The sequence below is a fragment of the Macaca nemestrina genome, chromosome 14 (genome assembly GCF_043159975.1).
Source record: "Macaca nemestrina isolate mMacNem1 chromosome 14, mMacNem.hap1, whole genome shotgun sequence".
NCBI classification, from domain to species: Eukaryota; Metazoa; Chordata; class Mammalia; order Primates; family Cercopithecidae; genus Macaca; species Macaca nemestrina.
Genome location: NC_092138.1, coordinates 26,281,545 through 26,307,211, shown reverse-complemented (window position 1 = coordinate 26,307,211; position 25,667 = coordinate 26,281,545). Strand labels below are relative to the sequence as shown.

At 40.6% G+C, this 25,667-nt stretch overlaps 1 protein-coding gene across 2 annotated transcripts in view; it reads right to left on the bottom strand.

The window, feature by feature from the left end:
* Positions 1-12,109: 12,109 nt before the first annotated feature.
* The window catches only part of CEMIP2 (cell migration inducing hyaluronidase 2), an 86,465-nt gene continuing 72,907 nt past the window's right edge, over positions 12,110-25,667 (bottom strand). For both annotated transcript variants that reach the window (XM_011770917.3, XM_011770914.2), the window contains exons 21-24: positions 23,186-23,284; positions 18,800-18,954; positions 14,487-14,590; positions 12,110-14,136 (exon numbers count right to left, since the gene is read on the bottom strand). In XM_011770917.3, coding sequence (XP_011769219.1) covers positions 13,940-14,136; positions 14,487-14,590; positions 18,800-18,954; positions 23,186-23,284 — 555 coding nt within the window. In that variant the 3' untranslated portion in view covers positions 12,110-13,939. The remainder of the gene's footprint in view (positions 14,137-14,486; positions 14,591-18,799; positions 18,955-23,185; positions 23,285-25,667) is intronic.

Genomic DNA, 25,667 nt, shown 5'->3' with positions numbered 1-25,667 from the left:
TGTTCTTGTTATTTTATGGAAAATACTTTTTGAAATTGTGTTCCACATTTTATTGCTTCCTTTGTTCATCATTGCTTCTTGTACTTTATTACTCCACCTGGCAATCATTTATCTTCTCACTGAACCCCAGGGCTTTAGCCCCAGTCAAATAGATACTTTAACCCCAGGGCTGGTTAAAGAACCACCCTCAGATATGGATATCTGGGGTTCTTGAGTTGTAACCCAGCACTTTAGAGCATCCCTCTGGCCCTTCATCTACAGTGCCTATCCCCAAGAGCCAAGGAATCCAGGAGCCCAAGAGGACACCCACCAGAGCAGGTACCTCTGGTCCTCCTCCGAACCATGTTTCAAAGATACAGGACCCAGGAATTTCCTCTGAAGGGCAAATGTTAAGGGCAGGCTTTCAGTGTAGCTTTCTGGTTCACACAAACCTTTATATCCTGCTCACTGATTCTAGTTTCTTCTACAGTTCCAACAAGTGCAAATTTTGCTTTATTTTGAGCCAGATCTGTGTGAGTTAACATAGAATCGAATAATTCTATATGTCTCAAGAGGAACGGTTGTTAGAAGGAGGGGAAAGTAGATTTTATATGTGCAAAATCCACTGCCTTAATTTTACATATAACTAAATGTATGATTTAAGTGAAATAAAATTAATTGAATTACATTGGTTATTTTTACAATTAAATTGATTGAATTTAAATTATTAAATTATGCATTAAGAAAATCCTCTAACTGTGGCCCAAATCATACTGTGGACCACATAACTCCATGATCTGGGGCAAATCACTTTATTTTTCTGAGCTCCAATTTCTCCCTTTAAGAAAGATATTGATGTGGATTGCACATAGTGACTTCCTTCCAAAGAATACAGCATGGAAAAGAGGGAGAGGGCAGAAAAGCAACTCTGCAGCTAAGAAAATGTGGCAAATCCTACCTGTACCAGGTGATCAAGGTTAACATCGACAGGGATAAATCATGATAATAATATGTGCACTTGATATAATGTGATAGGAATAGTACTTCATAGTCTTCCTCACTGAAACTCAGTCTAAAAATGAGAAAAATATCAGACAGCCTCTAATGAGGAACATTCTACAAAATAGCTGATCAGTACCCTTCAAAACTGTCAAGGTCATCAAAAAAAGCCAAAGTCTGAGAAATGCCTACAATGTAGAGAAGCCTAGGAAGACATGACCAATAAATTCAATGTAATATCCTTCATGGGACCCTAGAACAGATAAAGAACATTTGTTAAAAACAGAAACTCTGAATAAAGTATAAACTTTAATTACTATATCAGCATTAGTTAATGAAGTGTAACAAATGTGCTATACTAATGTAAGATGTTAGGCTGTGCATGGTGGCTCATGCCTGTAATCCCAGCACTTTGGGAGGCCGAGGTGGGTGGATCACAAGGTCAGGAGATCGAGACCATCCTAGCCAAGATGGTAAAACCCCGTCTCTATTAAAAATACAAAAAAAAAATTAGCCGGGTGTGGTGGCAGACGCCTGGAGTCCCAGCTTCTCGGGAGGCTGAGGCAGGAGAATGGTGTGAACCCGGGAGGCAGAGCTTGCAGTGAGCCGAGATGGCACTACTGCACTCCAGTCTGGGCGTCAGAGTCAGACTCCATCTCAAAAGAAAAAAAAAAATTAGCCAGGTGTGGTGGTGGGCGCCTGTAATTCCAGCTACTCGGGAGGCTGAGGCAGGAGAATTGCTCGAACCCGGGAGGCGGAGGTTGCAGTGAGTAGCACACCACTGCACTCCAGCCTGGATGATAGAGCAAGACTCTGCCTAAAACAAAAAAATGAATGTAAGATGTTAATAGGAGAAACTAGGTGTAGGTTATATGGAAACTCCCTGTACTATCTTTATAATTTTTCTATTAATCTAAAGCTATCCTAAAATTTAAAGTCCATTTTTAAAACATTTAAAGGGGGAGATTAGATAATTTCTAGGAGAGTTTTTAGCCCCAACATTCTGAGATCTAAATGTAAAATAATGAATCTTCAAGTTTAGCAAGGAAAGAAAGAAAATCTCTTCTTAGAGGTAGGAAATTGGATCATGCAACCTCAAAAATAAGTGTATGTCTATAAATATCATATTACCATTTCACATGAATTCATTTGTAACTTGCCTATCCAGCAATGTGTTTTCTGAATGTATCCACACTGATACAGAGAGAGAATTCATTCATAGTTAACTGAAGTAGAGTAGTTCAATGTATTCTGTAACGTGTTTATGCAGTCTCACATGATGAACATTAATGTTCTTTCCATTTTTTCACCAATATAAACACAGCAATGAATTTGTCTAAACATGTTTGCTTATACACATGAGCAAGAAGTATATATACAATTATATTCACAAGTGTATATATACAATTAGGGTAGCAAATATACAAAGCTTTTAGATACTGCCAATTTGACCTCCAAAGGATTTTTACCAACTTACTTTCTAACCAACAATGTATTCCACAGTTTCATTTTCTCTACATATTCACTGACCCTTTGAAGGGTATTTCATTTGTTAATTTCAGTTTCCCTAAATACTAATAGAGTTGACATTCAGATTTCTATTCTATGAGTTGGATATGATTAACATTTGCTCATTTTTTTCCTTGTTTGCTTTTATTTTCCTCAGTGATTTACAGAATATATATATATATATATTCTTGATAGTAATCCTTTACTGATTATACTTGTTACAAATATCTTGTTCAAGTTTTTGGTGAGTCTCCTGACTTTGCTTATGGCATCTTTTGTCATACAAAAATTCCATTGCACTATGGTATGAAAGTTTGTGTTTCCCTAAAATTCCTACGTTGAAATCTAGTCACTAATGCGATGGTGTTAGGAGCTGGGGCCTTTGGAAGGTAAGGACAAAGCAAGAAGGCTCCATCTATGAATCAGGAAATGAGCCCCGCCAGACATCAAGTCTGCCAGTACCCTAATCTCAGACTTCTCAGTCTCCAGAACTGTGAGAAATAAATTTCTGTTGCTTGTTAGCTACCTAGTGTACAGTAATTTTTATAGCAGCCTGAATGTACTACAACAAAATTGGTACCAAGAAGTGGGGTGTTACAGCAAATACCTAAAAATGTTGAAGTAGCTCTTGGACCTGTCTAATAGATAGAGGCTGGAAGTGAGATCTATGCTAGAAAAAGCCTACATTGGCATGAATGGAGCATAAAGGGTAATTCTGATGAGGGCCCAGAAGAAAAAAGCTGTAGAGAAAGGCTGAATCTTCTTAGAGAATACGTACATGGTTATGAACAGAATGGTAAAGGCTATTCTGATAAGGTCTCAGATGGAGATGAGGAATATGCTATTGGAAACTGGAGGAAAGGTGATCCTTGTCATAAAGTGGCAAATAACTTGTCTGAATTTTGTTATTGGCCTACTGGTTTTGTGGAAGGTAAAACTTATGAGTAATGAAATGGCATATTTGGCTGAATAAACTTCTAAACAAAGTGTTGAAGGTCTGGCTTAGATTCTCTTGAATGCTTATAGTAAAACATGAGAAAGGGGAAATGAATCAAAGATGGATTTTTAATCAATAAGAAAGCAGAACTTAAAGATTTGGAAAATTCTGTTTGTGTGTACTGTAAAAAGTGAGAAATGTGTTGGGAGCTAACACCAAGGGTGTGGCCAAATGACCCTTTGATAAGGAAATTAGTATGGATTGGCCAGGTGTTACTCATCAAGACAATAGAAGAATGACCCTGAAGGCATTTCAGATTGGGGCTGCCCCTCACAGCCCCAAATGTAAGGACCTGGGGGAGAGAACAATTTCAAAGGAGGGGTCATTGGCACCCCTGGGACCTTGGCACCCTCTGCCCAGCACTGCCTCAAGGTTCTGCTTCCTGCACTCTGTCACCATGCTCCTCCACTGCCCCAGGTGTGGCTCTCATGGACCTGATTCAATATGCACTATATGCAGCAGAGCTATAAGGGTCTGGCTCCTGCTACCTAAATTTCAAAGGATGGCCTGGAGAGCCTGGAGCCCATGTAGAAAGCAGCCATGAGGTGGGGACACTGCAAGGGGCCCACACTAGGGCAATTCCCAGTGGAGCCATGGGGGGTATGGCCACAATGAGACCAACAGTTAGACCCACTGGCACGTGATTACATCTGGGAAGAGCTGCAGGTTCAAGACCCAGGCAAGAAGCCACCATGGAGATGGGGCCTGCTCAAAGCCCCATTAAGAGAACTGCCATGGGGATGGGGCTCCTCAAAGCCATGAAGGCAAAGCCCTGCCCCAATGGGTTCAGAAAGGGGAACTTCAACCCTGCTAAGACTGGTAGGAAGAGCCTAGAGTCAAATAAGATTATTTTCAAGCTTTAAGGTTTTGAATTGCTCAGGACCCATTACACTCTTCTGCCCTTAAATAAGCAACCTAACTAGTGGAATGAGTCACAGAACCTGGAAATAGACATGTGACAAAGATGGCATTAAAAATGGAATGGAAATGTCTATCCTGTTCCTGTCCCACCATTGTGTTTGGAAGCACATAACATGTTTGATTTCACAGGTTCACAGCTGGAGATAATTTGCCCCACAATGAGTCATACCTTCAATCTCACCTATATCTGATTTGAATTATATTTAGTTGAGACTTTGGACTTAGATTTTAAAGTTGATGCTGGAATCAGTTAAAACTTTTGGGGCTATTGGGATGAATATACTTTTCGTGTGAGATGGAGTTTATTTTGTTTCATGGTGTGAGGTAGGGATCTAACCACATTTTTTTCATATGAAAAATCAATTTTTCTCATATTATTTAATGAATAATTTATCCTTTACATGCTGATTTGTAATGCCATCTTTGTCACACATCTATTCCCAGGTTCTGTGACTCATTCCACTAGTTAGGTTGAAGGGCAGATTTCTAGGTTTCAGTACAAGATTCAAATGCAATCTACATAGAATGGAGTCCATGAACCTGCAATTTCCATAGTTCTGATGGATACAGCCCATAAACTTCACTTTAAGAAACATAGTCCTTGGCTTTGGTAAACAAAAGAGAATGCCAGAGTCCAGGGAAGATGATATTCTTTAATACAGGGTAGCCTCCCCTTTATAACCTGTTCTTTTTCCAAGTGGTACCTGAAACCTTCACATCCACTATTCAACAGCCCATTTCAATGCAACTTGACTCATAGAAGTCTGACCACAGAGAGAAGCTAAGCCCTCATTCCCTCTAAACTTAGAAACTCATACTAAGCAGGTGGGTATATCTAAGTAGCTAACTTCCCTATGGTAATTAACAGATTTAACTTTTCCCTTGAAGCAGGAGTCTACCTACCACACGCACCAGTGTAACACTATTTTTGTAGCCCTCAACAAAATAATTACATTAATACAACAAATAAACTCTCAGACATGAGAGCAACACACACACACACACACACACACACACACACACACACATACACACAAAGTAACAATGAGGGCAGAATTTGTTTAGAAAAATATTCTCTCACTAAGCACACTCAGAAATTCAATGATTAGATAGAGTCCACTGGCTCTGACCTGCTAGTAGAAGAGCAGAGATAGTAGGAAAAGTGAAAGAAAACCAAGGTAGAGCCACTGTTCTTCCTCCTCATTCTTTACTTCCAATGTTACCATTCTTTAAGTCTATAATTGGCTACCTTTATGCTTCATATTAGTTACTTGTCTTCTGTAAACAGGTAAAATAAAGTTAGGACCAAATAAAAAGAGCCTCTTGTGTTAGGTAGCAACAATAAAAATAATAAATTTTTAATTTAGAAGCTGACTCTCCAAAATATCCAACACTTATACTTGTTATCTACTTTAAATCCAATTATTTTAGATAATATTACAGTAAAAAACTATAACTGAAAACAACAAATTGACTCATTTCAAGGAGTCTGAAACAAGAGCCAGAAAATGTAGATTATGAATATAATAAAATCACACCTTCCCCTCACAAACATAATTTTGTGTTTATAACTGACCCTCTTCCTGGGGTCAGTTCCTAGATAAAAATGCACAGGAAGCCCCTAATCCTCATGATTCCTAATCTTGTTTATGTATCATCTATCCACTTGCATCTTTCCTTAACTTTTCTGGCATATGTTTTCAATATAGAGCTGCAACAAAGGAGATCTATAATTAACAAATCTCTTCCTTTTAGCTATTAAAATAGGTGACACAGAAATGCAAGACATTACAAAAAGAAAGAATTTTGCAGTGCTCACGGAGCACAGCTTCCAGGAAGATGTTGGGATAAATGTGCTTTCTTGTGGCCAAGACCCTGGGCCTGGAATCTGAGTAGATTATATGTTTCAGAGCCAGGTACTGTTTCTCATCTAGTATCTGTGTTCTGAGAACATTGCTTAAGCTGGAGGAAAATCACAGTATAATCCATGACTTTCCGGAAGGTAATCAGAAGGGATTCTACTCAAGACCAATACTCATATCCTGTAGATGTACTGACTTCACTACCCAGTGACTAGTTCTCCAGGGTGTGAATTTTCCAGATCTATAATTTCCTCTACACACAGATGAAATTAGTCTCATATGGAGGTCAATATGCTGCTGGAGGGCAAAAATCCTCTAAAAGCCAACAAATCAGATATGTCAACAAAAATTCCAGGCACACACTACTTTTATAACTATAAGGTGCTGTGGGCAGATATTTAAAATCACATTGCCTACCAAGAGAGAATTTGTTTTAGACATAGGGACTGACCTGATTTTGAATTACTTTAGCAAGGGTTAAGGATCCTGAGGGTTAGAAGAAAACATGTGAGCAGCAATGGAGCAAGAGTTATGAAACAGTTCTGGAAATGTGGTCTTCCAGTATAACGAGGGCCCCAGGAGTGGAGCTTGGGCAGTTGGGAGGGGGCAGAGGTGTGACTAAGCAGAAATGGGGCACAGAAAAACAGGAAGGTTTGTTGTCAAAGGCACTCATTTTCCAAGTCCTTGAACTCAGCTTAGCTAGTTATATGAACCTTAGCTCTAAACCATTTCACTACATGTCAGCATTTTTTCCTACTTGATAGGAAGGAAAAGTGAAATTGTGTGTGATTAAAAAAGTGAGAGATAGTGGGCCGGGTGTGGTGGCTCACGCCTGTAATCTCAAAGTGCTCACGCCAGCACTTTGAGAGGCCGAGGTGGGCAGATTGCCTGAGGTCAGGAGTTTGAGATCAGCCTGGCCAACATGGTGAAACCCCATCTCTAGTAAGAATACAAAAATTAGCTGGGTGTGGTGGCACATACCTGTGATCCTAGCTCCTCAGGAGGCTGAGGCAGGAGAATTACTTGAGCCTGAGAGACAGGAGTTGCAGTGAGCAGAGATCGTGCCACTGCACTCCAGCCTAGCCGACAGAGCGAGACTCTGTCTCAAAAAAACAAAAAGCCTGATAGCTAGAAATGAGATGTTTCTGGTCCCTGTTAGTTTATGGTACAGAGGGGTTAAAATAGACAAATTATTAACTGAACTAAAAGTTCCTTCTCACAAGAATGAAGAGCTGAAAACTATACATACTAGCAGCAGAACAGGCTGAAGCCACATGTTTTCCAGGTTTGTTTGTTTGTTTGTTTTCCACATTTCATAACTCCGGTCTGTACACAGCTGATTTGTTGAGTTATGGTGCTAGGGCAACTAAGGGCATGAATGCAAATCTCATGATGTTCAAACCAAGTCACTAAATGGGTATTGCCTGGCCTGAGGTCCCGTTTTCTAGATATAAGTTAACAGTACCAGAGTGCGTTGAAACTAGGGCAGGGTTGTGCATTGGGTATTCTCAGTGGTTCCCCAAACTGGCATTATGTTAGAAGTCTGTTTTTAGGCCGGGCGTGGTGGCTCACGCCTGTAATCCCAGCACTTTGGGAGGCCGAGACGGGTGGATCACGAGGTCAGGAGATCGAGACCATCCTGGCTAACACGGTGAAACCCCATCTCTACTAAAAAATACAAAAAACTAGCCGGGCAAGGTGGCGGGCCCCTGTAGTCCCAGCTACTCCGGAGGCTGAGGCAGGAGAATGGCGTGAACCCGGGAGGCGGAGCTTGCAGTGAGCCGAGATCCGGCCACTGCACTCCAGCCTGGGCGACAGAGCGAGACTCCGTCTCAAAAAAAAAAAAAAAAAAAAAAAGAAGTCTGTTTTTAAAAAATCCAGATTCCCTAATCCTTAACCCTCAAAAAAACAACAACAAAGCTACTAAATTGGAATTCACAGGGGTCTGGAAATCTAATTTTTTAGAACACAAACCATCGGGCGTTTCTGATGGCCAGCCATGTTCAAGAGTCACAGCTGTTCTCATTTAATCCCCCCTGTAATTTCACAAAAGTTATGAATGGTTCCACTTTATAGATGAGAAACCTGAGGCTCAGGAGGAAGCTGCTCCCAGGACCACCACTAAGTAGAGAGCCTTAGCAGAATCAAACCTAGATTGGTCACAAAAACATCCATACCTGCAGCAAATAACTGTATCAGACACTTTACCCTGACTCCACTCCACCTCCTCTCACTAAGAACTATTTTCCTTAAAAAACAACTGACTGCATGCACTCTTGAAGGAGGCAAGTTTGGTCATCTTTCTCTCCCATCAGAACTCTCTCGTCCTCCTACCCATAGTGGGAGCTGAGGATGTTTCTTGCCTCCTAAGACTTGCAAATCTTGCATTCTCCCACATCAGAAACCTACCTGACCCAGGCCCTCCTCCGTCAGGAACTGGATGTTGACAATCAATATGGGCTGATGGGAGAAGGTGAACCTCCCACACCCACCCTCTTCTCTGGCAAGGGTCAATCTCATTATCCACGAACGATACTTAGCCACTTCCTGCAGCCCTCCATGAAGTTCGTGCATTAAAAGGTTTTTGCTTACAAAGCAAACTGCCTGTATGAAATGACAAAAAATACATCTGAAATTACCAATCAGAGCTTCAGTAAATGTAAAATTAGTAAATAGGGTGAATACAGTTTCATCAAAAAGCAAAGAAACCTATGTTTTTGTTAGTCTCTGCAGCCTAATTGTGGCCAAATGTATACTTTCCTTTAAAGTCCTTAAAAATAATAAAACGAACTTGTAGAAAATAAAGAATAGCTGGGATTTCAGAGTAGGAATAACTGTAGCCAAAGGAATCATTGTAGTGGTATTTCGGGCATCGTGGTGGGAGGACTTAATCATGGGCTCCAAACCCTTGTCCCACTAATAGCCATATACTTCGCCCAATATCAAATCAGCCCTAGTCAGAAAAAGTTCTAGGGAAAACCGTGTAGATAAAATCATTAAGGTTTGAAAAAAAATTCCATTTTGTTCAGATGTGTTCTCTATTGAAGGGAAAGAGGGAAAGGAAGAACAGGCTCACTACATGCTATGAGATGGTCAAACTTTAGTGTTCACAAGAAACATCTGGAGAGCTTGTTATAACATAATATTCCCAGCTTCACAACTCCTGGAAATGCCACTTCTCCTGTCTGAGCTGGGGCTTGGGATCCTGCATTTTCATCAAGCACCTCAGGCGATTCTGATGCAGGTTTTTTCCTTAAGTTGCTATTTTAAAAATGTTGACAATGTGGGAAGTTTCCAAGAACAGGACAATGAACACCCACTACACTGAGTCAAGGGTTGGCAAATTTTTTCAGTAAAGTACATCGGTTTGGACTGACAGTCTCTGTAGCAACTACTCCTTTCTACCCTGCAGCAGGAAGTGCCTACAGTTAATAAGTATACGCAAATGAGCTTGGCTATGTTCCAATAAGATTTGATTTATGGGCACTGAAATTTAAATGTCATAGAATTTTCACCTCATAAAATATTACTCTTCTTTCTCTTTGTTATATTTAAAAACATAAAAACTATTCCTAGCTCAGAATTGTAGGCAGAGGTTTGCCAACTAAGCCAGCTTTCCTATGGATGAACTTTAAATTTACCATTTTTCATATTTAGACTAATTATTTTGTCCCTCTTAGGAAAATTACAAAAACACATCTATAAAGATGTTTTCCGGTCCACCCTTTGCTGTATTTTCAGATATAACATGTTCACAGCTTGCTATGGCTGATAATTTTGGATGTCCTGTGGGACACAGTTCCTCATTTAGAAATCACAGTGCAGTCAGTCATTCTCTAAATTTACCACATAAAAATAAAAAGTGTGCGTGCCCTTATCCACAACACCAGGGCCTACTGAAGCATCCTTTTATTAGCTTTTTTCTCAAACTGAAGATAAATAAGGGAAAAACAAAAAAAAAACCTTTGCTCTTCCAGATGACTCAAATGGTCTAGCAAGTCGTGAACAGCATTTTGCCATTTGTGAGCAAGGAACCAGGAATGGAGTTTCTTTATTTTTTTCCCTCCCTGACCTTTTGTTGAAAATTAGCTTAAATAGTATCTGCTCACATTTCCAGCTGACTGGGTTATAACCAAGTAAGACTAACAGTAATGATACAAATCTGCTGCCCTATTAAAGGTCTTTCCCTCCAGGGGAATTTCTTAGGTTATTAAACATTGTTTAATAAGTATCCGAAAACCAAACAAGAATTCCAGAAGTAAGCTCCAACTCTGCATGAAGAAATTAACAAACATTGTCATCATGGAATCTGTGTATTGTGCTTACCTACTAGGAACAACAGAAAAAAACCACTCGACCTAACTAAAATCATTCCTTCTTACTGAAATGCGTCTCAACCACACACATCCAAACATGACCTCATCTCTTAAGGAACGAAAACCTACCGTAGTTATCTAAAGCACTCAAGCCTCGATCCATCACTTCATTACCCTCCCCTCCTCAAGACAAAGTAACCCGCTTAATGGCATGAGGATGTGTTGTATCTTGATGAAGTTAGAGAGCAGAGGAGTCATAAATCCTCTCTTCCCATCCCCGAGTCTAAACATCAGCTTAGAGGCTGCTTTGGAGTCATAGTCCATGAGATGGTGTGTCTGCCTTTTATCTTCTTGCCAGCACTCTCTTCCAGCCTCTGAAGATAATATATGGCATGCTGACTCAGGTGGAGAGGCAGGAATCACAGCAAAGACTTAAACCCCAGTCTGTGGATACATGAGAGCCCTCTGTATTTCTCATCAGCTGGCTGATTTGTGGACGACCACATTTTTGGAGCTCAACCAACGGCCTCACCTGATGGAAAATGCTTACGAACTTATAAATCACCTTTGAATATATTTTCTTGGTAGAAATAGAACAGACTGCTAGCTCCCAATTGCCTGAAATGTATATATCAGTGTATAGAACCAATGTAATGATTTGAGAGGACTGAGGACTAAAAACTGTATTAAAAGCTTCCATTACAAAGAGACAATAGAGAAATGCTTTATTTAGGGCTGGGAGTTTTATAAGTAATATAGGAAACCCAAATAAAAATAATAGATAAATGCAATTTTGTTTTAGTCACAAAAAAATTACAGACTGAAGTTAAACAGTGGGCCTATTATATTAGTACAGTGGTTCCGAAACCTGGCTACATATTAGAATCATCCAGGGAGCTTTAAAAAAAATTTCAATGCCCAGGCTGCACCCAACACCAATTAAATCTGAATCTGGGGGGAAGGGAGCGAAGCCCAGGCCTCTATATATTTTTTAAAGCTCCTCAGATAATTCCAGTCCACAGCCAAGGTTGAGAACCTCTGCATTGGAGAATATAGTCCCTGCCCTTCTGAGCTTACTTTTACAATATTTACTTGGTGAATTCTGTTCACCAACTGTCTTCCTCACTTCTGTCAGTAACTTCTTTAGAGCTGGAATCTGGAATTTTAAATTTATAGATAGAGATATAAACTCATGTACAGGCCAGGTGCGGTGGCTCACGCCTGTAATCCCAGCACTCTGGGAGGCCGAAGCAGGAGTATCACTTGAGGTCAGAAGTTCAAGACCAGCCTGGCCAACACAGTGAAATGCCACTTCTACTAAAAATACAAAAATTAGCAATGCATGGTGGTGGGTGCCTGTGATCCCAGCTGCTCGGGAGGCTGAAGCAGGAGAATCGCTTGAACCTGGGAGGTGGAGGTTGCAGTGAGCTGAGACTGCATCACTACACTCCAGCCTAGGTGACAGAGTGAGACTCCATCTCAAATAAATATATAAATAAATAAATAAATTCACATACACACATATATAAAATACATGCGCACATATTTTTATTTAACTTAGGCCCTGATTATTAATATATAAAACAGAAAAACTAAGTGCCTTGGTAATTTACATATCTTCTCCAAATCTTTAAAGAACCAAACTCTAAACACCACACATAAAGATATTTAAGTCATAAAACACACACACATACACATACACTCAAACTTTAATGACCTTCAGGAACCATGATCCAATAATATATTTAATAGGTAAGATCTCATTCATCAGTATACAAAAAAAAAAAAAAAAAAACCCAGAAAACAAAAAAACTAACTTTGATTAAGACATGTGCCCTTAGTAAGGGCACTTACAGTTAGAAAGGTTTATCGGTAGCACTTTGAGGTAGCATATTTTGTAAAGTCACAGGGCTGCTCTGCAGTTTCTCCTGGATACAAAGGTAGAGGCCATCAGCCTTTGCCCCTGGAAGAGGAAAGTGAAATTATCTGTATTCCTTGCCAGTGTCAGCCTGAACACACTTTATACCACCCACCCTTGGCCATCCCTCCTCTATACTTTATGCATGGGGGTTTAGAACAACAAAGGCATTTTGCTGCTTCTTTCCTCTTGGTATGGCAGCATCCCAGGCTGTGGAGCCAGTTAGTTGCCTCTTGCCACATGTGATTCACCAGCAGGAGACACATGCACCCTGTGGAAAGGGAAGCTGGGCATCACGGCATGCTTTTTAATTGGCTTTAACATTTCATTAAGTAAGAGTGACTCATTCCTGTAAGGCTTTAAAGAGGTTCATTTCTGAGTATTCTCTCCACGATTCTGACCCTAGAAAGCGCTCCTTTTTTTCCCTCCCTGGGTGTAATCATGTTGGGGTATCATTAAGCTTTCTGGGATTTTCCTGGCAGGAGGGTGAACAGAAAAGCTTTTTAAAAATCCACACAAAACAACAACAAAAAACCCAAGTGCAAGAGCGATACCAAGAACAGACTTCCTTTGTGCAAGTTAAAAAGATACAAGTTTACGGTTCAGGAAAACAACCGACTTCTTAAAACAAAGCAAACAAACAAAAAAGGAAATATTCAGTTCAGCTCTGCATTTTAAATACAAATATACAGTCAAAACAGGCTAAGGATTAAAGCTGCAAAAATGGTCCCAACAGCCTCAGACTTTTGCTGCAGGAAAATTTTTTGCCCAATGGTCACAGATTAAAGGGATATCTAGTCCCCAAGAGCCCTTTTGTCCCAATATACTTCCTGTTTGAAAGTTGAACCCTTAAAAGTAATTGATATACAAGTGAATAAAAATAGCACATGTCCAGACAAAAAAGGGCATGAGCTGGGCCTGAGTTGCCACTTAAAACTGTCATTCAATATCATAGAAAATCCTCAAAGGCTGCCCAGAAACAGGGCCCCAGGCACTGCTGAACATGCCAGCCACCAAGTCGACGCCACCCGACACAACCGAGCGTTAGACTTCAAGTATCCAAGGTGCTACAATAGCTGGTCCTCTAAAGACCTCAGGCTGACTCTCAGAAGCCCCCACTCCACCCCACCCCATTATACAAAAAGTGAAAACATTGCTCATGGTCATTACAAAATACTGGGGTGGAAAGTGAGGAATAAGAGATCTGCTCTCTGAATACACCAGCCTTACAAATACAAATAACGTCTTTAACATTTTGTACAACTAGAAGGTGCATGAAGCTGGTATCCAAGCAATGATTTCAAACGCTTTCTTTTCTCCCCGTTCTGTATCAAACTGGAAAATGGTTCCATTGGGTTAACAGTGTCATTTTAGAATGCCATAAATTAAATAAGTTAGTTCACATTTTTTCCCCTAGCACTTAAGTTACAGTTAATCTCTAATGTGCTTTTGAAGCTTGCTTTAGCAGTTCCAGGTCTCTTCTGCGGACAGTGGTGGCTCTGGGACAACCATATTCGTCCAGCTGCAAAGGTATGAATTGTTCAAGCACCCCAAGGCCCTGTCCAGCAGGACTGGTAAATAGCTTAGTCCATGATGGTTTAAAGTTTCCACTGAATCCCAAAAATATGGTACTCCCTGAAAAAAAAAAAAAAAAAGAAAAAGAAAAAAAATTCAATTTTTATAGCTACATTCCAGCAAGAGAATACAGGAGGTGACTCGGAGGTGAGCAAAACAAAGGCAGCTATTAAAAAACTCTACACTTCCTTACATCAGCAAATGAACTCTCACCACCCACCTCTTGCCCCAGATAACAAACCACATCCCAACACACTTCCTGTCACACTGTGCCCTTATTTAGAAATCATCTTAATGATACCCACTCCAGCAAACAAGCTCATGAAAATGGTCTGGTAGCTGAATTGCACCATAAAATTGCCTATGTTGCTGGCCCTGTAAGAACTTCATGGAATAATACAAATACAAACCTTTGTCATAAAGATGAGCTGGTTTGGCTAATCCCAGAGGTACTAGTAAGTGTGAAATGTTCAACTGCTTTATTTCTCCTCTTGTGCTCAACAGAACAATTGACCTGTATGTAAAATTTAGAAAGTCAGAGAAAATTTCAATCCTTCAGCATGAGTATCTTTCTCAACTGAATGCTGAATAGAAATATTAGATAAAAGCAGAACTCCAAAAAGAAAAAAGCCTAGATGCTTTTCCATCCAATTCCCTTCTCTTCCACCCCACCACCATGGGCTTCGCATGTTGCTCTTACAAGGGGTAACACACGGAGAAACCAAATCATTTATGTAAGTTCACCTAGTGCAGGGCTTCCCAACCCCTGGGCCATGGACGCGTACCAGTAGATTAGGAACCAAGTTGCACAGCAGGAGGTGAGTGGGTGAGCAAAGCTTCATCTGTATTTACAGCCACTCCCCACCACTTGCATTACAGCCTGAGCTCCGCCTCCTGTCAGGTCAGCTGTGGCATTCAACTCTCATGGGAGCGGAGCCCTATTGGGAACTGAACATGTGAGGGATCTAGGTTGTGTGTTCCTGAGAATCTAATGCCTGATGATCTGTCACTGATCATCACCCCCAGACAGGACCATCTAGTTGTAGGAAAACAAGCTCAGGGCTCCCACTGACTTTACATTATGGTGAGTTGCATAATTATTTCATTATACATTACAATGTAATAATAATAGAAATAAAGTGCACAGTAAATGTAATGTGCTTCAATCATCCTGGAACCATCCCCCTCCACCTCTGGTCCATGGAAAAATTATCTTCCACAAAACCGGTACCTGATGCCAAAAAGGTTGGGGACTGCTGACCTAGTGGATGGTTTGGGGTGCAGTTCTTTTAGGGAATAGTCTATTGTTGTTGTTTATAATTTGTATAAATTTGTGGGACAAAAGTGCAATTTCATCACATACATAGGACTGCATAGTGGTGAAGTCAGGGCACTTAGGGTATCCATCACCAAATAATGTATACTGTGCCCATTCAGTAATTTCTCATCATCCACCCCTCACCCTTCCTTCTCCATTGTCTATCAGGGAGTAAGTCTACTGTAACATGGGAGAATGCTTTTGTTTTGTTTCAAATACTCTATTTATTTAAGTTCTATCATCTATTTATTAAATAAATGGATAAACACAATTCTAAAAATAAATAAACAACTAACTGTGTTTTCCATGGTCTGAATGGCCATTTTTGTCCTACAGTAAACCAACACACATACTCGGACCTATCTGTGGATTCTCTGTTCTTCTCCTCTGATCTTGCTCTTCTCAGCCAAAACTATGCTGGCCTATGGCTTCATGGTCTGTTTTAATATTTGATAAAACTAGCCCCTTGTATTACTGTAATTTGTTTATATTTTACTACTTTCTCATTTATTCTTCCAGATGAACTACAGTATCAACCGTCAAGTACAGTAGAAAAGTACCTTTTGGGACACTAATGAAAATGTGTCAAATTTATATTTTAACTAAGTAAACGTAATGCACTTGAATCATCCTGAAACCATCCCCCTCCACCGGTCCATGGAAAAATTATCTTCCATGAAACCAGTCCATGAAACTAATATTTATTCATTTTTCCATTCAGAAACAGAGAGTCTCTCCTTTTATTCAACTTCTGTTGCATATCCTTTAGCAATATATTTAATAATGTATTTATTTTGTGTGCGTGTGTGTGTGTATACAAACGCACTATTTCAAAAACTTTAATCAGAAATATTCTTGGCCAACCAGGTGCAGTGGTTCATGCCTTTAATTTCAGCATTTTGGGAGGCTGAGATGAGAGAATCACTTGAGCCCAGGAGTTCAAGACCAGCTAGGGAAACACAGCAAAACTTCATCTCCACAAAAAATAAGAAAAACAATAAAATAAAATAAAATAAAATAAAATAAAATAAAATAAAATAAAATAAAATAAAATAACAGACAGGCTGGTGGTGTGCACTTGTAGTCTCAGCTACTTGGAAGGCTGAAGTAGAAGGGTCACTTGAGCCTGAGAGGTCAAGACTGCATTGAGCTGTGGTCACATCACTGCACTCCAGCCTGAGCAGCTGTGTTTTGTTTTTTTAGAGATAGGGTCCTTGCTCTGTCACCCTGGCTAGAATGCAATGATGCAATTATAGTTTACTGCAGCCTCAAACTCTTGGGCTCAAGGGATCTTCCTGTCCTAGCCTCCTCAGTAGCTGAGACTACAGGTATGTGCCCACATACTCAGATAATTTTTGAATTTTTTGTAGAGACAGGGTCTCATTACATCGCCCAGGCTAGTCTTGAATTTCTGGCCTCAAGCAATTGTCCTGTCACAGCCTCCTAGGCAGGAGCCACTGTGCCTGACTTCTTGGTCAGTATTACTGAAAAAAAAATTTCAAGAACAAATCAGTGTTTAGGGGGCTCTGAGTAGCTCTTATTAATTAAAAGGTAACATTAGATTGATTTATTTTCAGTCATCAAGGATGCCTACAGGAAGTTGAAATTTGCGTAGTATATCTTAATGTGGGTCTTAATAGTTCTTAAGATTAAGTGCCTTAAGTTTCATGCTGGTATGGGTTCTTTATTGTAGTCTGTCTGTCTTCTTTCTTTCTTTTTTTGAGGCAGAGTCTCGCTCTGTTGCTCAGGCTGGAGTGCAGCAGTACGATCTCGGCTCACTGCAAACTCTGGCTCCTGGGTTCAAGCAATTCTCCTGCCTCAGCTTCCCAAGTAGCTGGGATTACAGATGCCCACCACCACCCTGCCCAGCTAGTTTTTGTATTTTTTGTAGAGATGAGGTTTCACCATGTTGGCCAGGCTGGTCTTGAACTCCTGATCTCAGGTGATCCTCCCGCCTCAGACTCCCAAAGTGCTGGGATTACAGGTGTAAGCCACCATACCCAGCCTACTGTAGTCTTTCTAAAGCAGTGGTGACACAATCTAGAATTAGTGCAGCAGTCTAAGTACGGCCACCCTGCATACCTGACCTTCTTCAATAGGTCAGAATTACCCATAAGATAATTTACAGGTCACCCCACAACCCTATACACATAGACACGTGCTCAGTCTCCCTAGAAGTCACTGCCAGTGGCTCCACACTTTCTAAACACTGTTAAAATACAACATACACATTGAATTTTTGCAAATGAATCCTATGTGTATAACCAGAGGGTGGATCAAGAAACAGCATTACCAGTATCTTAAAAGCCTTTCTGTTAATGAGTTGGTTTTACCTCTTAAATCTATGGGGTACCTTGCAGGACTACCATGTTGTCCTAAATATTTCTGGTGAGATTTATGTCCCGGATTGTTTTAGGGGAAGTGAGTGTGTTTTCAACATTAGGAAAAATCTTTAAATCCCGCAAGGAAATTGAGGCTGTACAAGTGTCTTAAGCCAGAAGACAGAACTACATATTTACATTTAATGTTACATCCAAATAATCCAGTGACTTCATAGAATTTATTGGCATCCAGTTCTATAAAGCATAAGCTATCGGAAAATGATTCTAAAGCTAGGTAGGCCTTTAATTTGGGGAAAGCTTATGTTCCTTCCTTAATGGTCCACTAAATGAAAGCCTGTGTATAAATCAACATCTGTGGCAAAGGCAGAAAACACCCCGAGTTCATCTCCTTGCCTCCAGGCAGGGTCTAACCAACCCAGAGAAAGAAAGCTTTCTCTCCTGTGCAGCTTTCTTCAGAGACAGCAAAGAACACCAATCAGACTAGTGCTCTACAAGAGCGATTGCACGCTCAACCACTTCAAAAATCAATTTACTCTTTTCCAGCCACTTCCAAGTGACCCAGGTGATGACTTCCTGTATCACGGTCATAGTGCAATGCTGTCCAAGACCATCAGTGGGACAGAGAGCTGCAAAGGTCAACTGCCTGGAAAATCACTTCAAAATAGTAAAAAGCCTTCTGAGGGAGTTGCAGACAAAGTACATCAATTTAATACTAATAAGTATAACGCTCTGATATTTGTTTTGTGAGACTCAAAAAATAAATAAAATAAAAAGTGGGAGAGTAATGTTCCAAATAATGAGCGTTTTTTCCTCCGAAGAGCCTTCCCACCATTTGCAAAATGTTGCAACGCCCAAGTTCTGCCACCGGCAAGCAACAGCTTGTCAATGATAAGCAGCTTAGACGACATGGGCGTCAATCTGAGGTAGGAGAGGAATGAATACCTTGCACAGTGCCGTCAATGTCCACAGAGTAAAAAATCAGAGTTGACCAGGCATTATCGGTTGTGGAGCATTCCACATCTTTAAGGTGGCTTTTCCCTGTTACAGCACAAGCTGGACCTACCTTGGAGGGATGCCTGTTTTTAAATACTCTTCCATGCGACTGACATCAGCAAGAGGAAAAACCTTTTTTTCCGTCAACCGGAATGGAACGCTGCACGGATCCACAACAAGGAGGAGGACGCCTGCACTTCGGAAGGTAAAGTCAGTGCCATTGACCTGAGAATGCAAAAACATCTTCTGCTGTCATCATCATTTCAAGAACATCTGCAGGATGACTCATTTTTCCGGCCCTTTCCCTGTGTCTTCTAAACCCATGATTCGAAGTATATTTCCAAGATTCAAATTGTGTGCTTCACTTGCTTTTTCTTCATCATCTGAAATTGCGCCTGTGTTCCTAGACACTGCCTATAGATTCTGCCTTGACTAATGTGTGCTGACTGGAGAAGCTGCTTTGAGCAAGGCATGGTGGCCCCCACTCAGCTAAGCTGGGTGACTTCACTCTGAAGTGTTCAAGGCATTCCTTCTTACACACACTCTCTGGGGTCAAAGCTTTGTAAGTCAATGATAGGTGGCTGCCTCTGTACTTCAGCTCAGATGGCTTATTGTCATATTGGTTCAGAAAAAAATACACACACACACATATAAATATGTATCATGCCTTGACCCCCAGGAATTCCACATGAGTTTATATTTGTAGTTTGCTACAAATACAGCTCTTCTCTGAGATCAAAATGACAAAGCAATAATTTTACTGGAATTTAAGCTACAAAGTACTACTACATTTATTTCACAATTATTGTGAGCTAAATTTTCAAAGTCATCCTCTTTAAATCAATGGTGTGTGACCTTTTCAAGAAAAACGAACCCCAGACATTTCCAAATATCATTAATTTCTCAGTCAAAAATGAAGGAGCAAAACAAAACAACTAAGCACTAATTAAACCCACAGGCACTGTTTCTGTTTATAAGATGTAAAATTATAAACTATTCTAAAGGCTAACAAAGGAGAAGTGTTCTCACCACACCTGTCCATGTTTGGGGAAATTATAATATTTAAATTTTACTTCTAATCACTTTAGGTCTCACTGGTATTCAAAATGGCATTTTAAGGCCAGGTGTGGTGGCTCACGCCTATAATCCAGCACTTTGGGAGGCTGATGTGGGCGGACCGCCTGAGGTCAGGAGTTGAAGAACATCCTGACCAACAAGGCGAAACCCCATCTCTACTAAGAGATATACTGCGCATGATGGTACATGCCTGTGATCCCAGCTACTTGGGAGGCTGAGGCAGGAGAATCGCTTGAACCCAGGAGGTGGAGGATGCAGTGAGCAGAGATGGTGCCACTGCATTCCAGCCTGTGTGACAGAGTGAGACTCTGTCTCAGGAAAAAAAAAAAAAAAAAAAAGTCCTTTAGCTAAGTTTAAATTGCACCAATCCAGTGAAAATAGTTCTGAAAACATTTGAAGTAAATTTTACATGTGGAAAGACTAGACATGATTTCCTTATTTTTTTAAATCTCAATACTTAAAATTGAGGTACATTTAAGAAAAAAATACGTAACAGTCCTCAACATATTCAGACTGTCCCCATGAAAAGTATCCCCAAAACCTGTTGCTTAAAAAAAACACAAAACTTTCAATGAAAACTAAAGCAAAGCAAGGTACCATGGCCCATGCCTGTGATATTAGCTACTTGGGAGGCTGAGGTAGGAGGGTCACCTTAGTCTAGGAGTTCAAGGTCAACCCAGGCAACGTAGCAAGACCTTGTCTTAAAAAAAAAAAACAAAAACAAAAAACAGCTGGGTGCGGTGGCTCATGCCTGTAATCCCAACACTCTGGGAGGACGAGGACGGTGGTCTAGGAGTTCAAGACCAGCCTGGCCAACATGGTGAAACCCCATCTCTACTAAAAATTAAAAAATTAGCTGGGTGTGGTGGCTGGTGCCTGTAATCCCAGCTACTCGGGAGGCTGAGGCTGGAGAATCTCTTGAACCCGGGAGGCAGAGGTTGCAGTGAGCCAAGTGCCACTGAGCTTAGATGACAGAGCAAGACTCTGTCTAAAAAAAAAAAAAACAAAAAAACAAAAAAAGAACAACCAAACAAAAAACCCTAATGCAATCCCAGATCTTAAGGAAGGGTTTTCAGATAATGAATGTAAAAAGTATTGTTGATAAATATGGCTTTTCTACAGTCCCAGGCACCCAGTGTGTAACAACAGAGTCAAACAATGTTTTCAGACTCTAGGACATAGCCTGCCTGCAATTTTTTTTTTTTTTTTTTTTTTGGCAAAACGCTCTCCCCATCTCTCTCTCTCTTTCTCTCTCTCTCTCTCTCTCTCTCTCTCTCTCTCTCTGTTACCTAGTAAACTACTAGAACAGTGAGATTCAGCACCCACCTGCTTCCCTTATGCAACTCCCAGTAGATACCATGCTAACAGGCTGGGATCAGGTTCCTTATGCAGCTGACTGCATTCAGATGCTGAGCTAGCAAATTTCATGCCAATAAAATTACATCATGAGTGTATTACAAAATGCAGGACTGCTAAAGGAGGGGAACGGGCATACACACAGACTTGAAGAATCTTTAACCTGGTGTGGTGGCTCACACCTATAATCCCAGCAGTTTGGAAGGCCAAGGCTGGAAGATCACTTTAGCCCAGGAGTTCAAGACTAGCCTGAGCAACACAGTGGGACTTCGTCGCTATAAAAAATATTTTAAAATTAACCAAGTGCTGTAGCATGTTCCTTTAGTCCCGGCTACGCGGGAGGATCAATTTAGCCCGGGAGGTGGAGGTTGCAATGAGCCGAGATTGCTCCACTGCACTCTGGCCTGGGTGACACAGGGAGGCCCTGTCTCAGAAACAAACAAAACAACAGCAGCAACAATAGCAATAAAAAAATAAAAAAGAATCATTGAGCTACATTTACATAGGGATAGTCTTAATTCAGAGTTGTGAAGCAGAACTGAAGTTCTGGAGCTGGATGGCAGTGATGGTTGTACAACTATATGAATGGACTTCATACCACTGAACTGACCACTTGAGAATGGTTAAGATAGTAAAGTTTATGTGTACTTTACCACAATACAAAAAATTAAGAAAAAAAGTAAAATTTAATTTTCTCCACATATATATGGATTTGTGATTATGCTGCCCACCACTAAAAAAACCAAGCCCCTAAAGAGACCACATGAGATGGCACAGGCCTTGGCTGAGTATTAGTTGAAAGGCTGGATACCTGCCACCCAAAGAGTTCTTTGTATGGTGGCACCTAGGTCAACCTGATTTTGGACAGGCCACATGCTGAGACCTGGTTCTCAGTGGCTAACCTTGCGCTATGCACAAATGCTAGTGTTGACACTGAAACTCATGTCTAAACTTCCATCAAGTCACTTAGAAAAGACAACTAACATTTTGCATCTTCATTTTCCTCAACTGAAAAAATAGAGAAGAGACAACCTTAAAATAAAAGGCTGAAGAGATGTTAAAACTTTCATTTCCCATATCTTAAACAACCTTGAAGCTTATTGTAAGTTTCAAAGAATAAGGTTAATGGGTAAACACAATCTACTCAGGAAAAAACATTTCTTAAATTTATTTAAAAACACAAATGTTTAGGAGGTATTTATACCTCTATTGTATTGCTTGCTACCAATAATAGAGAATGTGATTACAAACCAGTGACTATAGCCAGAAGTAATTCCTGTCACCAAGACAGAAGATAAAAAAAAGCAAGAAGCTGTGACAGTGTACACATCTGCCTTGGTCTGAATGTCTGTGTCCTGCCAAATATTTCTATGTTGAAATCCTAATCTCCAAGGTAACAGTATTAGCAGGCAGAATCTTTGGGAAGTGATCAGGACATGACAGTGTAGGCCGGGCGCGGTGGCTCAAGCCTGTAATCCCAGCACTTTGGGAGGCCGAGACGGGCGGATCACAAGGTCAGGAGATCGAGACCATCCTGGCTAACACAGTGAAACCCCGTCTCTACTAAAAAAATACAAAAACCTAGCCGGGCGAGGTGGCGGGCGCCTGTAGTCCCAGCTACTCGGGAGGCTGAGGCAGGAGAATGGTGTGAACCCGGGAGGCGGAGCTTGCAGTGAGCTGAGATCCGGCCACTGCACTCCAGGCTGGGCGACAAAGCAAGACTCTGTCTCAACAAAAACAAAAACAAAACAAAAAGACCGTGTAACCCCCATGAATGGGATCAGTGCTGTTATAAAGGAAGCCTGAGAGAGACCCCTGGACCGTTCTACCCTGTGAGGACGCGATAAGAAGGCGCCATCTATGAACCAGGCCACCAGACGCTCAATTTGCTGATGCCTTGCTTTTGGACTTTCCAGCCTCCAGAACTGTGAGAAATAAACTTCTGTTGTTTATAAGTTACCTAGTTCATGGCATTTTGTTATACCACCTCGAACAGACTAAGACAACACCAGACGGTACTTACAGAAATAACAGACGGGTCTCCACGTTGCGTTTCTGCTTTATCAGGTGACTGGAATTGCACAGGGAGGTAACTTTTATGAGGATCACTAGTAAACACCACCTAGACAGAGAAGATGTTCCATATTTATGGCAACTCTTACCTTCCTCCAAAAGGTTCCCTCAATATGAACTTAATTATAATTAAAGCCAGTGGTTGTATTTCTTATTCTGAACTTTTTGTACGTATTTCATGACCTAGAATTCCATCTTGATATTGTTAACACAGTAAGTATATATTTGTTCTTCATTTTCTGGAGCAACACCAGTTTCAAATAAATATTATTCTTGTTCACTTCAGTTCCATAAGTGATTACATAAATGTGCTTTATATTTAAATCTTTGTAAACATTTTATGGAAAAACAGGCACAAATATTTTTTAAAGTTTTTTTCAGACCATGGTCCCTCAGTCACTCTAGGACTGAGGAAAGTGTAGATAACAAGGACTACCCTGTTAAGAAACATTTACTAACTTTGTACATGCACAGGTCTCAACTCCTCTTTGTGACCTGCAAAGCGTTCCATAAACAGAGCCGGGCCTTACAGATAGGCCCCTATTTCTCTCTGTTCTGTTACACTCAGGCAGGGCCTCGCTTTCCCACAAACACTCCACCCTCTTTCTTGCCACTCTGCCTTTGCTGATGCTGTTCCCTTCCCAAGAATGCCCTTCCCTTTTCCCTGTACTCCTCCAAATCATTCCCAGTCTCCAAAGCCTATCTCCACCCTAAAGGCTCTCTTCTCATTTAGAAACACTTAACTCTCACACAGTTTAACACTTAGAGGTACACTGTCCATATAAGCCAATGTTAACAACTTCCCTGCAAGAATAAACAATCAGCCAGGCACGGCAGTTCACGCCTGTAATCCCAGTGCTTTGTGGGGCTGAGGTGGGCGGATCACCTGAGGTCAGGAGTTCAAGACCAGCCCTGGTCAACATGGCAAACTCCTGTCTCTATTAAAAATACAAAAATCAGCCAGGCAGGTGGCACACATCTGTAGTCCCAGCTACTTGGAAAGCTGAGGCAGGAGAATCGCTTGAGCCTGGGAGATGAAGGTTGCAGCGAGCTGAGATCGTACCACTGCACTCTAGCCTGGGTGACAGAGTGCGACTCCATCTCAAAAAAACAAAAAACAAAAAACAAACAGTCAAAATGATCTCAAGTAGCATTTGGAAGCTGGATAGTTCTTTGAAGTCTCCAAGTTTGGGGTCAAAAACCCTTGTGAATTTTCCTATTTACTCCTAATATACATGTGTTTGGTTTTGACAGTCAGAACAAAAATTAGGCCGGGTGTGGTGGTTCACACCTGTAATCCCAACAATTTGGGAGGCCAAAGTGGGAGGATCGCTTGAGCCCAGGACTTCGAGACCAGCCTAGGCAACATAGTGAGACCCCGCCTCTATATTTAAAAAAAAAAAAAAAAAAAAAAACCCACAAATTTTCAAGTAGAAGTGATATTCCCAGATACTTCAACTACTTTGCAACTGTGCAAAGTCAATAATCAAAACATTTTTAAAAAATGAATTCTGATCAATGCTTCATGCACAAAAGATAAAGAATGCTAAGTATTAGTGCATGGAATCATTTGACAACATAGGCCTAGAATATTTCCAATGATACTTAAATTATTTTTATAAGTTGTAATGTTTATTATAAATTATATAAAGTCTCTTCAATATTGAGGGGTCTTAACAAATCCAGCTTGAAAATTAGGCTAGAAAATATACTTCCCCACAAACATTATCTCAAAATGTCACTTTAACATTTTATTATTAAACTGGCCTGGCAAGGAATCATATAACCTTCATATACAGGGTTGTTTTTGTTGGTGGTGTTTCGTCTGGTTGGTTTATTTTTGGTTTTACTTGTATGAGAGAATAGAGGTGGCTCAGAAATATGAGACTAAGATTGTGACAGTAAAGTTGCCATTCAAAAAAAAAAATTGCCAGGTGCGGTGGCTCACATCTGTAATCCCAGCACTTTGGTAAACTAAGGCAGACAGATCACCTGATGTCAGGAGTTCGAGACCAGCCTGGGCAACATGGCAAAACCTCGTCTCTAGTAAAATTACAAAAATTAGCCAGGTGTGGTCTCATGCACCTGTAGTCCCAGCTACTCAGGAGGCTGAGGGAGGAGAATCCCTTGAACCCGGGAGGCAAAGTTGCAGAGAGTCGAGATTGTGCCACTGCACTCTAGCCTGGGCAACTGAGAGAGACTCCATCTCAACAACATCAACAAAAAGCAAAACAAACAAACAAACTCATACATCCTAGTGGGAAGCATAAATCCACCTCTTTTTTTCTGCTCTTACTGCCACTAATGGATATAAATAATGAAAAAAAAAAGAGAGAAATATGGAACTTATTTGTGGAAGTAATTTTGTTTTCTTAAATCACTTAGGATAGTAATAAATGAAAAGAAAGATTTAGTTTTCTCCATACTAAGAG